A 17,812-nucleotide genomic window follows, 5' to 3' on the forward strand; every position below is an offset into this window, starting at 1 on the left:
TGGTGCATTGTGAGGGACAGATGTAAAGCTCGCACAGTCTATTCATGTAAAATGCTGGCTAAGTAGTAGGGTGTTATCATCTTTGGGGAGCAGCCATGATACACCTGGGGTACATCTACACTGAATAAAAGACTCATGGTATGGCCACGGCTGGCCCAGGTCAGCTGACCTGGGCTCATGGGGCTTGTGCTACAGGACTAAAAACTGCTGTGTAGATGTTCAGGCTCAGGCTGGAATCTGTACTTTTGGACCTTACTCCCTCAGGGGGTCCCAGAGTTTGGGCTCCAGCCAGAGCCTGAATGTTTACATTGCAGTTAAACAGTCCCGTAGCTAGAGCCAGCTGACATGGGCCAGCTGTAGGTGTTTAATTGCTGTGTAGACATAGCTTTAGAGTTAGTACACACCAGCTGGGATGTAAAATGTAGTACACACCAGTGTGTCACACACAACTCCATATGGACCCTGCTGGCACACACTGAAAGTTCCCTAGTGTGCACTGATGCAGTACTGTTTGAAATGGGACTACATCAGCACACACTAAGGTACCCTGAGTGTGCGCATGGGTACACACAGTAAGTGCACACTAGTGTGTTGCACACCAGCGCACTGTGTAGACAAGCCCTAAGTCAACGTGCAATACTCTTCTTCTCTCAGGGGAAGTTCCTTCTGAGCATCTGAAATCAACAGTTCTGTTCTGCATGTGGGACTTCACTTTGTAACAACTTTGCTTCCCTGAGTAGGGATTGAACCTAGGACTTTCAGCCTCTAAAATACAAGCATCTACCACTTGAGCTACCTCCATTAGCTGGTAATACCCTTAACTTCTTATTCTCTACGTGGAATGTTCTCAGTCCTTATCTTTAAGGTGCTCAGTAGCTTGTTCCCAGCATATCAGGAAGATCACCTAAAGCTCTGGGATGAAGACCATGGGCGACTTCTCTGCTCATCTGGTATGAGGGAGCTAGGGTAAAGCTCATCTCTGCAGGTGATAGAGCTTTGTTGGAGGCTGGTCTGAGACTGTGGAATGAACTCCCACAGGAACTAAGGATCATCACAAACCTCATCACCGTCCACTCCAAATGCAAGGTGCACCTTGACTGGCCTTCTCTAACTAAACACAAAACAGCATGTACAAAAAACCCCAACAACCCCTCCCCCAGCAAAATCCAACCAAACAGAAAACCCTACCAAAACAAACCACTCCACACACAGTTGTTCCCCTTGGAAGAGATGAGAGGATGAGCCACAGCACATGTGGCTGATGTTATTTACATTGCTTAATGTGCTCCTGCAAGGCACTTGGCTTCTGTGGTGATGATCACGGTATAGCAGCTGTCTAGAATAGAGCTAGTCATTATGGGGACACAACACATGGAGCCAGGGTATTAGACATGGCATCACCTACTGCATTTAATCTCTTTCGCTGACTCCCCCGAGCACTGAAATATTATTTGAGCTGTTACCATTTAAAGTGTTAGTGACCTGTTTGATGGCTGCATAGTGAATTATTAAATTAAATTTATCTGACAAGTGCAAATATTGTTTATATTACAGGTCATGGGAACTTCCCTTATCTTTGTGGGAACCTTAATGACATTATAGTCAGCCCTCTTTTGTACACCTGCTACAGAAATTCACAGTCCATATCTAGGGCTTATGAACAGTACGGTGCCTCTACAATACAGCCTATTTCAGAGGAAATGCAGCTTTTACTAACCGTCTACTACCTTGTTCAACTAGGTGAGTTTTTTTACACGTGTAGAATCTTGGACTAGAATTATTACATTTTGCTATTGTTGAGTAAAGACTAAGATTTCTTAGACTAAGTGCTTTTTAGATTAACTAAAGGAGCTCCTGCCGTAGTGAAAGAGTTGATTGCTGGGTTTTAAAAAAATATAGGGCCAAATACTGAGATGTGCTGGGATTAAGTCCTTGGTAAGTTCTGTCTCCCGTTGAAATCAGGACTGCCAAAAATGTTCATGGACTCTTAAATCAGGATTGGATATCTTTGGGAAAGATGTACTCTAGTTCAATGATATCTGTTGGGCTGGATGGAATCACTGGGTGAAATTCTGTCACTTGTGTTATCATAGAATCATAGAAATCAGGATTGGAAGGAACCTGAGGAGGTCATCTAGTGCCACTCCCTGCTCAAAGCAGGACCAATCCCCAACTAAATCATCCCAAACAGGGCTTTGTCAAGCCTGACTTAAAAACCTCTAAGGAAGGAGATTTCACCACGTTCCTAGGTAACCCATTCCAGTGTTTCACAATCCTCCTAGTGAAAAAGTTTTTCCTAATATCCAACCTAAACCTCCCTCACTGCAACTAAAACCATTACTCCTTGTTCAGTCATCTGGTAACACTGAGAACAGTCTAGATCCATCGTCTTTGGAACCCCCTTTCAGATAGTTGAAAGCAGCTATCAAATCCCCCCTCATTCTTCTCTTCTGCAGACTAAACAATCCCAATTCCCTCAGCCTCTTCTCATAAGTCATGTTCTTCAGCCCCCTAATCATTTGTGTTGCCCTCAGCTGGACTCTTTCCAATTTTTCCACATCCTCTTGTAGTATGGGCCCAAAACTGGACACACTATTCCAGCTGAAGCCTCACCAATGCTGAATAGAGGGGAATGATCACATCCCTCGATCTGCTGGCAATGCCCCTACTTATACAGCCCAAAATGCCGTTAGACTTCTTGGCAACAAGGGCACACTGTTGACTCCTATCCAGCTTCTCGTCCACTGTAACTCCCAGGTCCCTTTCTGCAGAGCTGCTGCCTAGCCACTTGGTCCCTAATCTGTAGCAGTGTATGGGATTCTTCTGTCCTAAGTGCAGGAGTCTGTATTTTTCCTTGTTGAACCTCATCAGATTTCTTTTGGCCCAATCCTCCAATTTGTCTAGGTCCCTCTGTATCTTATCCCTACCCTCCAGCATATTTACCACTCCTCCCAGTTAGTGTTATCTGAAAACTTGATGAGGGTGCAATCCACACCATCCTCCAGATCATTAATAAAGATATTGAACAAAACTGGCCCCAGGACTGACCTTTTGGGGCACTCTGGTTGATACCAGCTGCCAACGAGACATGGAGCCATTGATCACTACCTGTTGAACCCGATGATCTAGCCAGCTTTCTATCTACCTTATACTCCATATATAGAATGTCATATTAGTTGATCATAATTATCCTTTCTGGCTTTAAAATAAATGAAATATCCATTTTGCATTCCAGCAGTGGTCCAAAAAGTCATTGTTGAAATGGTAAAGAACCCGGATGTTTGGGTCCAGGAGACGTATGCTCTGTGTAGGAACCAAGGATGGAACAAAAGTGGCTATATGGCAGATTTGCTCCCACTGACTGCTAGGGCTGCTGAGGCCTGACTTTAAACTGTGCTGAGATTTGCTTTAACTTACATTGAGCATAACATCTCTCAAACACTAGCCATGCCCTCCCTTCCCCACCAAGCCATGCCCTGATACACCCGGTACACCGGTGGGACGCTGGAAAAGTGTTGATGTAGAGTCTTAGCCAGTTAGGGATTTCCCAGTGCTGAGGGAATGTTATGCTCCCAGTTAGGGAAGCTTTACATGGTGACGCAAAGGGGCTGCAATGTGGACCGGAATCTGGCCCTAAATCTTTTATATGGGCAAAGAGCCTGATTCTGATGGAAACCATCTGTAACGCCAGTGAAGACAATGGAGTTGTGTGTGTAAAACCAGAGAAAAATCAGTCCTCAAAGAATTTTAATTTGCTGTATTTTTCAGAGGGGAGGTGCTTGATTTTTAGTTTGACGTCATTTGCAAGTCATTTATAATGGGCCTCTAATGCTGCTGTTTCTTTAGCTCCAGACCAGGTCCCTTTGATTGAGGATTTGGAACAAATATTCATGCGCTCATGGCGGGAGTCGCACCTCTCTGAAATCCGTCAGTATCAACAGGCCATTCCACAGGCTTTCCCTCCGGTTCCCAGCCAGATTGCACCAATGACATCGGCCCAGCTTCCCTGGCTAGCAGGGTTGGCAGCCAGCTCTTGCAATGACAGTGTCCATATCATCGAGTGCAGTTACTCTCTTGCAGAGGGACTTTCAGAAATGTTTAAGTTGCTCATTGAAGGGAAGCTAGTGAAGACGAACTATGTGGTGATCATATGTGCTTGCAGAAACAGAGCATTAGATTCCTGCATTGCGGTAACAGGTGAGATCCATAGGGAAAAATCTTGGGACAAGCCTGGAAAATTCCATCATTTTCTGTTCTGAAAAGTTAGTTGAGTTAACTTGCTTGCATGCCCTTGCACGCCCTTGCTTGTGTATTGGTGCCCTTACCCATGCTACTTGCTAACATTGCCTGTTGGTGAATGCAAAGGAGGGTTTTGCGCATGCACACTAGTGCACATGCAAATTTTGAGGTTGGGTCGAAGCCTCATTGAAAATGTAGTTCTTCTTTGAGTGCTTGCTCATATTGATTCCAATTAGGTGTGCACGCGCCGCGTGCACGTTCGCCGGAAGATTTTTACCCTAGCAACACTCGGTGGGTCGAATGGGTCGCCCCCTGGAGTGACACTGCTATGGCGGTGAATATATACCCCTGCCGACCCAACGGCCCTTCAGTTCCTTCTTACCATCCGTGTCGGTCGTTGGAACAGTGGAGCGCGGCTTAGCTGATCTCCGCTTCCCTAGTTACTCGTAGTTTCTTATTAATAGTTGTGTATATAGTTATAATCTCTATAGTTGTAGTTAGTTTTAGTCGTTTCTATAATATATGTAGTGTATATAGTTGCGAGGGGATCGTGAATTACAACTCCTGCCTTAAGTGCCTTGGGGAATCCCATCTCTCAGATAAGTGCTGGATCTGTAAGGCCTTTAAGCCGAGGACGAAGAAAGAGCGGGACTTTCGCCTCAAACAGCTCCTGATGGAGGCAGCTCTTAGTCCTACGCCCTCGGCACCGAGCGCAACAGGGTGATCATGCGCTCGCTGGGAATGCACACCCCAGTGACTCAGCGCAGGTCCTTCCGTCCTCAGCCTCAGCGCGCTTACCACCCATCTAGGCCGCGACAGGACTTCGGCAGAAGACGCGGCCAGGGGAATTGCAGAAGGCAGACTGAGCCCCAAGAGGGTCAAAATCAGGGCGCCCCCAAACCATCCGCGGGACCCAAACTGAACTTTTGAAGGGACGCCTGAGGACAACTTACCAGTTCTTTCCCAGGATCCTTTTCCGCCTTTTTACAACCGCCTCTCCCATTTCCTCCCTGCGTGGGCCCAACTCAAACATCGGATCGTTGGGTCCTACGCATGGTATAATTGCGATACCACCTCCAATTTATTTTGCCCTCCACACCCCCCATCCTCGTCCCTCTTCAAGGACCCTTCTCACGAGAAATTCCTCTTGCAAGAGGTAGGGATGCTCCTAACCATGGGAGCTATAGAGGAGGTACCGAAAGACTCGAGGGGCAAGGCATTTTATTCACACTATTTCCTAATCCCCAAAGCAAAGGGAGGTCTGAGAGCTATCCTAGACCTGCGAGGACTCAACAAATTCATGATAAAGTTGAAGTTCCGCATGGTATCCCTGGGGACCATCATCCCATCCTTGGATCCCGGAGACTGGTATGCTGCCCTCAATATGAAGGTTGCGTATTTTCACATCGCTATTTACCCACGACACAGACGGTACCTCTGTTTTGTGGTCAACCATCAACATTTTCCATTTATAGTCCTTCCGTTTGGCCTTTCTGTGGCCCCACGAGTATTCACAAAATGTATGGCTGTAGTCGCCGCCTCTCTCCATCGTCATCGAGTGCACGTCTTCCCATATCTCGACAATTGGCTCATTTGAGGGACCTCCGAGACACAAGTCACCCATCATGTGGGCATCATTAAGGATCTGTTCAGGCAACTAGGCCTGATGATCAATACAGAAAAATCCACTCTGGTTCCCACTCAGAGAATAGACTTCACTGGGGCCATCCTGGACTCCACTCTAGCCAGAGCCTGCTTACCACAGCCCCGGTTTCAGGCGATGGTATCAATTATCCAAGACCTGCAAAACTTCCCGACAACGTTGGCTCGCACTTGTCTCGGCTTCCTAGATCATGTGGCGGCCTGAACATTCATGACCAAACACACCAGACTACTCCTCCGTCCCCTTCAAACTTGGCTCAACTCGGTATACCACCCGGGCAGAGACAGCATAGACATGATCCTCATGATCCCACCCCCCCAGCATCATAAACTCCCTGAACTGGTGGCTGTCGCCCGCCCTGGTCTGCGCAGGGATGCCTTTCCACCCGCCTCAACCTTGAATGGCCCTGACCACGGATGTGTCATCTCTGGGTTGGGGAGCCCACCTCGAGGATCTCTGCACTCAAGGCCTTTGGTCAACTCAAGAACTGACCTTGCACATCAATGAACAGGACTTGAGGGCAGTCCGCCTCGCGTGCCGGGCGTTTCAAGAGCATATACAAGGCCGTTTGTGTCTCAGTGTTCACAGACAACACAACGGCCATGTTTTACATAAACAAGCAGGGCGACACACGTTACTCCCCCCTTTGTCAGGAAGCCATCCAGCTCTGGGACTTTTGCATAGCCCACTCGATCGACCTGGTAGCGTCTTTTCTCCAAGGGGTTCAGAACACTCTGGCGGATCACCTCAGCAGATCCTTCCTGTCTCACGAGTGGTCCATTCGTCCGGATGTTATCCATTCTGTTTTCCGGAAGTGGGGTTCTCCCAGCATAGACCTCTTTGCCTCCCGCGAGAACAGGAAATGCCATGTGTTCTGCTCCTTCCAGGGTCACTCCCCGGGCTCTCTATCAGATGCATTCCTGATACCGTGGACAAGCCATCTCCTTTACGCCTTTCCACCATTCCTGGTGGTCCACAGGGTCCTGCTCAAGCTCCGCAGAGACAGAGCCCACCTGATCTTGATTGTTCCAGCGTGGCCAAGGCAACACTGGTACACCACGTTGCTCGACCTCTCGCTGGCCAACCCAATCCCCCTACCTCTTTGACCGGATCTCATAACTCAGGACCACGGCAGACTTCACCACTCAGACCTGAAGTCTCTTCACCTTACAGCATGGTTGCTGCATGGTTAAGCCGGTCCGAGTTTACGCTGCTCTGCCTCAGTACAACAAGTACTCCTGGATAATAGGAAACCTTCCACTAGGTTAACATATATGGCCACGTGGAGGCGTTTCTCCTGCTGGTGCGAGCAGTGTAACGCTGTTCCTACCGAGGCACCAGTTCCTACCATCTTGGACTACCTCTGGTCCCTAAAACAACACGGCCTAGCGGTTTCATCAATAAAGGTGCACTTGGCAGCCATCTCTCCCTTCCACCCAGGGGAGAACGGCTCTCGGTTTTCTCTCACCCCATGGTTTTGAGGTTCCTCAAGGGCTTGGAACGTTTATACTCACAGGTCCGCCGCCCCGCCCCAACCTGGGACCTCAACCTAGTTCTAGCCAAACTTATGGCTCCTCTCTTTGAGCAGCTGGCAACTTGCTTGCTGCTGTACCTGTCCTGGAAGACAGCATTCCTCATAGCCATTACATCGGCAAGACGAGTCTCTGAACTTCAGGCTCTCACGGTCGACCCCCCCGTATACAGTGTTTCACAAGGACAAGGTACAGCTGCAACCACATCCGGCCTTCCTCCCTAAAGTGGTATCGGCCTTCCATATCAATCAAGATATCCTCCTTCCGGACTTCTTCCCGAAGCCACACTCATCACACCGAGAGCAGCAACTGCACTCCCTAGACGTCCGTAGGGCTCTCTCGTTTTATATTGAGTGAACAAAGCCCTTTCGTAAAACACCCCAACTCTTCATCATGGTAGCAGATAGAATGAAGGGCCTACCCATCTCCTACAAGAGGATTTCATCTTGGGTGATGTCGTGCATCTGCACCTGCTATGACTTAGCTCATGTTCCGATGAGCCACCTCACTGTACATTCTACTAGGGCTCACGCTTCATCTGCCGCCTTCCTGACTCATGTACCCATCCAGGAGATATGTCGTGCAGCTACCTGGTCCTCGGTCCACACCTTCGCATCACACTACACGTTGGTACAACAATCCAGAGATGACGCGGCATTTGGTTCAGCAGTGTTACATTCTGCAACATCTCACTCCGACCCCACCGCCTAGGTAAGCTTTGGGAGTCACCTAATTGGAATCGATATGAGCAAGCACTTGAAGAAGAAAAGACGGTTACTCACCTTTGTAACTGTTGTTCTTCAAGATGTGTTGTTCATATCCATTCCAAACCCGCCCTCCTTCCTCTCTGTCGGAGTAGCCGGCAAGAAGGAACTGAAGGGCCGTTGGGTCGGCAGGGGTATATATTCACCGCCGTAGTGGCGCCACTCCAGGGGGCGACCCAGCCTACCCACCAAGTGTTGCTAGGGTAAAAATCTTCTGGCGAACGTGCACGCGGCGCGTGTACACCTAATTGGAATGGATATGAGCAACACATCTCGAAGACAACAGTTACAAAGGTGAGCAACTGTCTTTTATACAGTCCTACTTCTGTGTTTGACTGGAATATCTCCACAAAGGAGAGGTTTGAGCATGTTCTTACTTTCACAAGGATGTTTTTTCTTTTTGTTCTCCCGAAGACAGCCGATGTCCTGTATAGGCTATGCTGATACTGTTGGCAAGAATTCTTGGCACTCTACAGCTTTACTCAGAATAATGGGTTTGAATGTCAATGAAATAACTAAGATCTAAGAGTTCATTTTGAAAGCAGTATGGCTCAGATGAATGACAAATCCAAGACTGTTTTTGTACTGTCGTTTCTATATATTGCTTTGCAAACATACTTCCTGAGACAAAAGATAAAATAGAGGGGGGAGCATAAAACTGTTTGTTTGGGGAGGTGAGAGAGAAAGATGCTGATTTCTGTTACTTTTGTTTTGGGGGAATATGCCTTTTGATAGGTATTGTTATAGTAATTTTATCAATTAAGTAGAGAATTTTGATTTTAATTTGAAGTGAATTCAAAATTGAAATTCAAATTAAAAAGAACGTATTTTTTGTCTTTTAGGGAAGTACCAGGCACGAGTACTGTCTGAGAGCATGCTTACCCCAGCAGAGTATCAGAAAGAAGTTAACTATCAACTAGTTACTGGGAAAGTGGAAACATTGGGCTCTTTTTTTAGCACCCTTTGTCCAGGTACATAACATACCATAAATAGACACAGTTCTAAGAGCCTGATCTTTGTAAGTCAGTGGCAACTGCAGGAGCTCATCACTTTTTAGGAACAGGGTATATAATAAGAATACATACAAACGAGACAAGAAAGATCTGGGAACATACATTTGGTCTCTCCTTAAGAAATTCTCCTGGAATGCCTCAATTTATAAATGCCTATATTGTAATAAAAATGCATGAATGTATAGTTGTGTTCTATTTCTGACTGCACAGCACAGACACATTGATGGGTAAATGCGTTTGATGCATGCACATAATTTCCGTTGATACTAATGAACACACTCAGATTAAGAGGAGAATTTGAGTACTCCTCTTCTACACCTCAGCATGCATTCAATCCTGAGCCCGCTAAAAGAGAGAGAGTAGTACTGAGTCACCAGTAGGGCTGCTGATCATGGCTCCTTTCCACTTGCAATTCAGTAAGGTGAAGTAGATGGAGGGGAGCTGGTGCTGCAGGCAGGGGAGCTGGCAAGAACAGTGTGTCCTGCGTACATCATGAGCAGAGCTGAGTGAATGAGGGATTTTTTGGTTTGAGGGCTTAGCCAAAGAAAATGGTTTGAAATTAATTATTTTGGGTTTTATCACTGAAACAAAAACCAAAAAATAGACAAACAAGTAAAACATAATCTTGGATTGAGAAACACTTGAAATGAAATAAGAAAAAAATAAATAAAATTGAATGGTTTTGATTTTTCCTTTGTTTCATTTTTGGTGATTTTTCTCCTTTTTCTTTTTAAAAAGTGAATATAGCTAAATTTCAAAATGTCATTTTGAAAAAAAAAGTCAAATATGTTTTGTTTTGAAATGGTCAGTATGAACTGTTTTGATTTTTTTCAAAAAAGTTTGTGAGGTTTTTTTTTGGCCAAAACTATTTGCCAAATTTGACCTGAATTTGTGAATAATTTAAGTGCCCCAAGAAATGCATTTTTTTTAGCAAATTTACTATTTGTCAAATTTTTTTTTGCCTAGCTCTAGTCACAAGCCATCAACTAGCCATTTGAGAGTGATTCTGTTTTCTTAGAACTGTCAGACACATTTCTATGTCGGTGGCTGCCTCTGTCCCCATTTTCTGTTAAAGATGACTCACAAGTACTAAGGTGCTTCTTTTCCTTGGGCAGTAAGAGTTACTGAAAATCCTCAGAATAGCTTCCATGCACATCATGTTCACTGACTAGATTGCAGTTAAGAATCTAGAGCCTGACCATGCTCAGCTCACTCTGGGTGTACTAATGTGTCTCTGCACAAGTGCTGAGCAAACTGAGTACTCAGTGCTAACGCTATGTCCTGTATATCTTTCAACAAGACCAAACAGGTTGTAAGGAGGATCCTTATGTGGATGGATATACCATGAAATACAGTGGCACTATTCAGTAAAATATGTCTGGTTTTTGCCTTATGTATAGCTAGAGAATCTCATATTGCAGGCTTACAGGGGCTGCAGAATTTACTTTGTAAACATCACTCACTGGGATTTAGAAATCAAACTAAGTCTGTAGTGACTGAACTAAAAGTAAGGTTTTATAAGCAATTCAGATTTGTTTTATATTTTATTTAACAAATAAATTACAATGATATAAAAAGAGCATATTTTAAGACATAAACCCAAGATGGCAGAGTTAAGATTGAGTGTACAACCTTCTGTTGTGCTCCCTTGTTTCTGAGTATTCCATTTTTCAGTCTACTATGGCTTTCTATCCATTTGGCCACACTGCCTAAATAGGGAGGAAGGGCTAAAGCTCTGGACTGGGACTTTTAAGACCTGGGTTCTATTCCCTACTGTACTGCTAGATAACCTTGGGCAAGTCACTTCACCACTCCCTGCCTCAGTTTCCCCATCTGTAAAGTGAGTTTAATGATACTGACGTCCTTTATTAAGCACATTCATATCTTCAGATGAGAAACACTGTATAAAAGAGCTAGGGATTGTCTGTTGATTTTTTAATTTAACATTGTATTAAGTCTTGTGCTTTGCAGGGAATCTTATCTAATGACATTCTTTTATTTTTAAATGTATCCCTTACACTGTGGCTGGGACCTACCTATCCTTTTCCTGTGGGATGACACAGAAATATAATTGACGTAGGTTCCATTAACATAGGGCCTGGTTCTCCTGTCTCTTACATCCATTTTCTATTAGTGTAATTCCATTGACTTCAATGAGGTTAGTCCTGATTTACACTGGTAGAAGTGAGAGGAAAAACTGGCCCATAGTTTCTTTGCCCTGGGTGTTCATTTGGTTCTGTTATGACTATGGGAGCCATTCAGAGAAGAGTTTAATTGTGTACAATGGATACTAATATCCACTGTCCTTTCAATGTGGTAGATGGTGACATTGAAGTTCTGCTGGACAAGTTTTATCAAGAAAACCAAGGCCAGAGGTCTTCATCTCTTTCTGCTTCAGTGAATAAGCCAACAGCATTGGATATAACTGGAGCAGCTGTGTGCACAAGTAAGTAATGAAGGTGTCTGAAGATGTAGCAGAGGAGGGTCTCTCTCCTTCAAGACAAACTTAGGCCCTAATCCTGCAGTTGGATCCATGTGGGCAGAGCCTTATCCCTTTGCAGAGTCCCAAACTCAGGTTAACAGAAACTCCTCTTGTTTCGGTCCTCCAAGTTTGCATGGTTGGAAGTTCCACTTCCTTCCTGTGTATCTCCTTGTCTCTCAACCTTAAGGTTGGACCTTAGCTCTGCAGCAGCTGAGCTTCAGCCCTGAGGAGTTTGAGACTCATAGGATTAAAAGATGGTGGTCCACAATTATGCAAATACACAATTTCACAAAGGTTTTTTGGATGCCCCTTTAGCTTTTATGAAAGCAGAGTCCTAACTCAGTAAGCAAACTATTTTAAAGATTGCCAGACTTTTAGGGAGAATTTGTATAAGATTAGGCTTCAGTCATTCAGCTGAACAGATTTTTGCCTCTTTCCAGGTTATAATGTTGAACGGCATCAGATTCGTCCATTCCAGCTAGCGGTGGCTCAGAAATTGCTGTCTCACATTTGCTCAATTGCTGACTCCAGCACTCAAAATCTTGATTTGGGTTCCTTTGAGAAAGTTGATTTTCTGATTTGTGTTCCTCCCTCTGAAGTGACATATCAGCAGACACTGTTTCACCTCTGGCATTCAGGTGCTCATTATTAGCTAGACTTATTTTATATATGTTCAGGAAATTGTTAGCCGCATCTGACCCCTGTTCCATTTCTTTAGGTGTTTTAGTAGAACTTGGCTTAGAAAAGGAGCACCTTACAAAGCAGAGGATGGAACAATATGTTGTGAAGCTGGATGCAGAGGCCCAGATTAAATTTAAAGTGTTTTTGCAAAACTCTATGCAGAGTCCACATACACTGTTTGTACTAATCCATGATCATGCACACTGGGATCTTGTGAGGTAAGAACAGCTTCATTCCTAGGCCATTTTTAGAGAGATTATTATTAATTATTGTTGTTATTGTTTGTATTCTTGGATCATTGCTTCAGCTATGTCACCCCTTTGTATGCATCCCTCCGCTGGCTTTGCCTTTCTATGCATCAAACATAAACACTTCCTTTTAAAGCCCTTGGTTATCTACCTGCCTATCATCTCTTATGCCTTATCGAACCATCAATGCCAGCCTTCATTGTCCATCAGTTACATTTTCCCACAAGTACCTTCATGCATTCTGTCAGGCTGTCCCTTATGTATTGGAGGAACTCTGTGTAAATATGTGTAAAGCCACCACAATATCCACCTTCACATCCCTCTTTCAAATGCCCCTCTGCTTCAGTGCCTGCAGAAACTCCACAGTGGCTGGGCAGTTGGTATGATGTGCTGGCTGCTTATTACTAGAGCAAGTTGGAAATTTTTCTGATGGTGTGTTTTTTTTTTCAGTTGAAAAATGCCAATCTTGTCAAAATCAGAATGTTCTGTGGTTTCTGCCAGGTCGCCCACTCACATCCTCAGCTCCTTGGGGAACCTGGGCTCCCAGCTCTTCAGCAACATGCCTGGCGGGGAATTTCAGAATCAGAGGGTATATTTCAGAAATACCAAAATGCTCTCACTGCAGGAATATGTCAGTGTTTCTAAAATAAAAAAGATGGCATTTTCACTTCTGTAAGGAATGCCAAGGTTTTGACAGTTTGTCCTGATTCAGGATGAACATTTTTCCAAAACATTGAAAATTTTCACAAAAATGAAATTCAGCTTCCCTGCCAACTTATTATACCAATCATAATTTAATGGCGGATGGGTGAGATCCCAGTGGACAAGAGGAAGGAAGACATAGCACTTAACTTTAGTATGGGGAACAAAGATGACCCTGGGAATTAGACCAGTCAGCCTAACTTTGACACCTGCAAAGATATTGGAGCAAATTATTAAACAATCAGTCAATTTGTATGTACCTAGAGGATAATAGGGTCATAAGTAAGAGCCAATATGGATTTATCAAGAACAAATGTATCACGAAAGGGTTTTCCTGGTGGCATTATATGGTTGTCACATTTGTTCTGTTTTACTGACGCCTCCCATGTATTTGTTGACAGGGTTACTGGCTTAGTGGATGGAGGAAGCTGTAGACTTGATATATCTTGATTTTAGTAAGGCTTTTGACACAATCTCACATGACTTTCTTTTAGTAAACTAGGAAAATGGATCTAGATGAAATTACTGTAAGTTTGATGTGCAGCTAGTTGAAAAACTGTACTCAAAGAATAGTTATCAATGGTTTGCTGTCAAATTGGGAGAACATATATAGTGGGGTTCCCCAGAGGTCTGTCCAGAGTCCAGTACTAGTCAATATTTTGATGAATGACGTGGATAATGGAGTGGAGAGTATGCTTACGAAATTTTCAGATGACACCAAGCTGGGAGGGGTTGCAAGCACTTTTCAGGACAGGTTTAGAATTCAAAATGATCTTGACAAATTGGAAAATTGGTCTGAAATCAACAGAATGAAATTTAATAACAGCAAGTTCAAAGTACTTCACTTAAGAAGGAAAAATCAAATTGAGAATAACTGGGTAGGCAGTAGTACTGCTGAAAAAGAACTGAGGTTATAGTGCAGGGCTTGGCAACCTTTCAGAAGTGGTGTGCCAAGTCTTCATTTATTCACTCTAATTTAAGCTTTCGCATGCCAGTAATACATTTTGACATTTTTAGAAGGTCTTTTTCTATAAGTCTATAATATATAAGTAAACTATTGTTGTATGTAAAGTAAATAAGGTTTTTAAAATGTTTAAGAAGCTTCATTTAAAATTAAATTAAAATTCAGAGCCCCCTGGAGCGGTGGCCAGGACCCAGGCATTGTGAGTGTCACTGAAAATCAGCTTGTGTGCCACCTTTGGAACGTGTGCCATAGGTTGCCTACCCTTGTTATAGTGGATCACAAATTGAATATGAGTCAACAGTGTGATGCAGTTGCAAAACAGGCTAATACCACTCTTGGGCATATAACAGGAGTGTCATATGTAAGACATAACTATCCTACTCTACTCAGTACTAGTGAGGTCTCAGATGGAGCATCGTGTCCAGTTTTGAGTGCCACACTTGAGAAAGATGTGGACAAATTGGTGAAAATCTGGAGGAGAGAAACAGAAATAATTAAAAATTTAGAAAACCTGGCCTCTGAGGAAAGATTAAAAAAACTGGACATGTTTAGTCTTGAGAAAAGGAGACTAGGTGGGACCCGATAGGTCTTCAAGGTCTTTAAACACATTAAGGGCTGGTATAAAGAGGACAGTACCTGACTACAGTCCCCAGAGGACCACGTGGCTGTTGGCAATTGCTGTGGTGCCAGCTCCTTCTCAATCTCCTCGTGAAGTATGCTGGGGGCTGAGGGAAGTCTGCCATCACAGCCCCTAGCCTGCAGTGTAATCCACAGTGCCAGGGAATTCCCAGCTGAGGAGATATGTGGCTTGCTTTCCCCTTCCTTTGTGCCACTGGAGTGGTGCAAAGAGAGCAGAGTAAGGCCAAAGAATCCAGTCCCAAATTCCTTGTGGCTGGTTCACTGTGCTTTTGTGTCCAGGTCTGAGATGGTGACACGCATGAATTTGTCACAAGCATACATTTATACAAATCACTTAGGAGAGTTTGGGGTTTCTTTTTGCAGCGCTGTTCACAGCCTTTATCCTCAAGCGGAACCACCTGTGGGACTCGTTGATAGATTGTTGAACTGCAGAGAGGTGAAAGAGGCTCCAAACATTTTGACACTCCATGTGACTTCCTTCCCCTATGCTCTGCAGACACAGCAAACTCACATCAGCCCATACAATGAAATCCACTGGCCTTCGTCATACAGCAATGTAAGATGGATGTTTTCAGGATTTTAGGTTCATTCAATAACTATTTTACATTTACATGTTCTGAAAAACACTTGAGACCACGTGTTCTTATAAGTGAAATGATGAATAATGATGTCTGCATCACTCCTATCTTTCCTCTTCCTCATTCAGTGTATAGACGCTTCTCTCTTATTCTTCCATCTCTTCCCCTTTTTGTTTGTTCCCCTTCTGCCACTCACCTTCCTTCCATTTCTCCCCTCCCTTTCCCCAGTATCTATTAGTCCCTTTTCAGTCTATCCCCCAGGTCTTTTATCTTCCAGACTGTTTGTTTGTCCCCTTCCATACTGTTTCTCACCCTCCCAGTCTCCTTATCCTCAACTACAGTTTTTGATGGCTCGTGGAAGGAGCAGCCTGAAGAGAAGCACTGGTTCAGGAGCTGCTTAAAGAAGAGTCCTTGATATCCTTCCCCTACTGTCTGGCCCTTTTTCTTTCCTCCTCTCAGGGGAAACATATTTCTATCTGCTCCCAATGAAGGGTGGCTGGCAGGAGGGAACAGGGTTAGCCACCTGAACTGGCATATGTGGCATTGCTATGCTGCATTGCAACATGGCACAGCTATGACAGACAGATGACCCTGAGGCGACCAGCTGTCCTAGGAATCCACTGAAATTTGTTGAAGCCTACAGTTTCAATAAAGCCATTCAGGACGTCTGGTAACTGTAAATGTAGGTGACATTGGATCATTAGCTACTGAGAATGGGAGGGGCCTGTGCTTTTTGTAGTGATCCAAATTTTATACCCCCCCAACCTTTTTTTTGGTGAGCTACTCACACTACTAAGGTATGTCACATTTTCATACCTCACTTGCCCATGCCTAAAATAAATGAAAGTGTTTATTTGTAGACCAGATCCTGAGGAGCATTTTGTTCCCTCTCCATGAGCACTAATGTCATAATCCAGGTCTCTGGGCCATGCCTTTCTCTCTGGAGGGCTTCACCACCTAATTGGGTGGAAAGAAGTCCTAGAATGTCACTCAGAACCCCAGTCTATTAAGGGCAGAGCTGATGTAACTGCCAGCTGTATTAAGCATCCATAAACTTTATGCAAATATTTGTTAAAAATAAAAAGTGAATTATAATATTGAGAGTGTGGTCCTGAGTGCTCAGAGGAAGCTGCAAAGACCATGACTGCTCTCTCCACTGAAGGTATCTGCCTGCTTCTTACAAAATGGTTGCAATCATAGGTTTTAATCTTCATTGTTTTTGAATTCTGAGAAAGAAGGAGGTTCTGAAAAGTTTTTTTTATTAAATCTTCACCTTACCAAGAGATCATTGCATTTCCTCTCACACATCTCACCATAGTTATCCATGCTTTTGATACCTCTATTTTAAGCTTAGTTCATATGCTCTATATGGAAATAACTACAATGTGGTTCATGTGTGCAAGGTGGACCAGTGAAAGCACATTATACTTACTATCAGAAAAGTTCCCTAGCTGTTTTTCCAACATTTTTTCAATATTTTTCTCCAGACTTTTATTTTTTTAGCTCATACATTTTCTGATGTGTGGAAAGATGATGTGTCAAGTAGTTCAGAACTGTGCAGTCTTTCTATTGTGCACAAGATAAAAATATATATAAATCTACCCAGATCCTCAGCTTGTGTTAATTGTAAGTAAGCTTCATTGAATGACACCAGTTTAAACCTTCTCAGAATGACCTATTGTGAGTATGAATGCGTGTGTATATATATGTGGATTATTTTATATATACGTGTGTGTGTGTGTGTATGTGTGTGTGTGTATGAGATATAAAGAATGTCTATATATAGGTGATGGTAGTTTCATCCTTAAATTGCTGTTGTCTTATTTACTTTAGGGAATAGATCTATACCATGAAAACAAGAAATATTTTGGGTTGTCAGAATTCATTGAATCCACCCTTTCTGGACACAGCCTTCCGTTACTTCGATATGACAGCTCTTTTGAAGCTATGGTCCTGGCTTTAGGAAAAAGGTACAGTACATTCTTTAGTTTAAAGCATTATGAAATTTGAGAGGTAGTGTGGTCTAGTGGGTGGGATACTGGGCTGCAAGTCAGGAGACCTGGATTCTTTCTATTCCTGGTTTTGCCACCAACCTAGGTCAAATCACTTTACCTCTCTTTGTCTCCTTTTCTACTCCTAACCTTTCTCAGTTGTCTTTATTTAGACTGGAAGCTATTCAGGGCAGGGGTACTCTCTTGCTACGTGCACACCTTCTAGCACAGTGAGACCTTGGTCTTTGTTGGTGCCTATAGGTACTACAGAAATAATATTACAAACAAATCTTGTGTTCAAAGTGAAATGTTAGAA

The 17,812-nt window shown here is 43.8% G+C and overlaps 1 protein-coding gene across 11 annotated transcripts in view; it reads left to right on the forward strand.

The window, feature by feature from the left end:
* Window positions 1-17,812, forward strand: part of GREB1 (growth regulating estrogen receptor binding 1) — a 168,547-nt gene that overhangs the window by 110,397 nt on the left and 40,338 nt on the right. For 10 of the 11 annotated variants that reach the window (XM_050950525.1, XM_050950526.1, XM_050950532.1 and 7 more), the window contains 8 exons: window positions 1,555-1,740; window positions 3,847-4,197; window positions 9,041-9,169; window positions 11,532-11,657; window positions 12,134-12,331; window positions 12,412-12,592; window positions 15,291-15,483; window positions 17,339-17,475. In XM_050950525.1, the coding sequence (XP_050806482.1) occupies window positions 1,555-1,740; window positions 3,847-4,197; window positions 9,041-9,169; window positions 11,532-11,657; window positions 12,134-12,331; window positions 12,412-12,592; window positions 15,291-15,483; window positions 17,339-17,475 (1,501 nt within the window). The remainder of the gene's footprint in view (window positions 1-1,554; window positions 1,741-3,846; window positions 4,198-9,040; window positions 9,170-11,531; window positions 11,658-12,133; window positions 12,332-12,411; window positions 12,593-15,290; window positions 15,484-17,338; window positions 17,476-17,812) is intronic. The other variant, XM_050950529.1, reaches the window with a different exon arrangement.

This window comes from Gopherus flavomarginatus, chromosome 4 (assembly GCF_025201925.1).
Source record: "Gopherus flavomarginatus isolate rGopFla2 chromosome 4, rGopFla2.mat.asm, whole genome shotgun sequence".
In the NCBI taxonomy this organism is placed as follows: domain Eukaryota; kingdom Metazoa; phylum Chordata; order Testudines; family Testudinidae; genus Gopherus; species Gopherus flavomarginatus.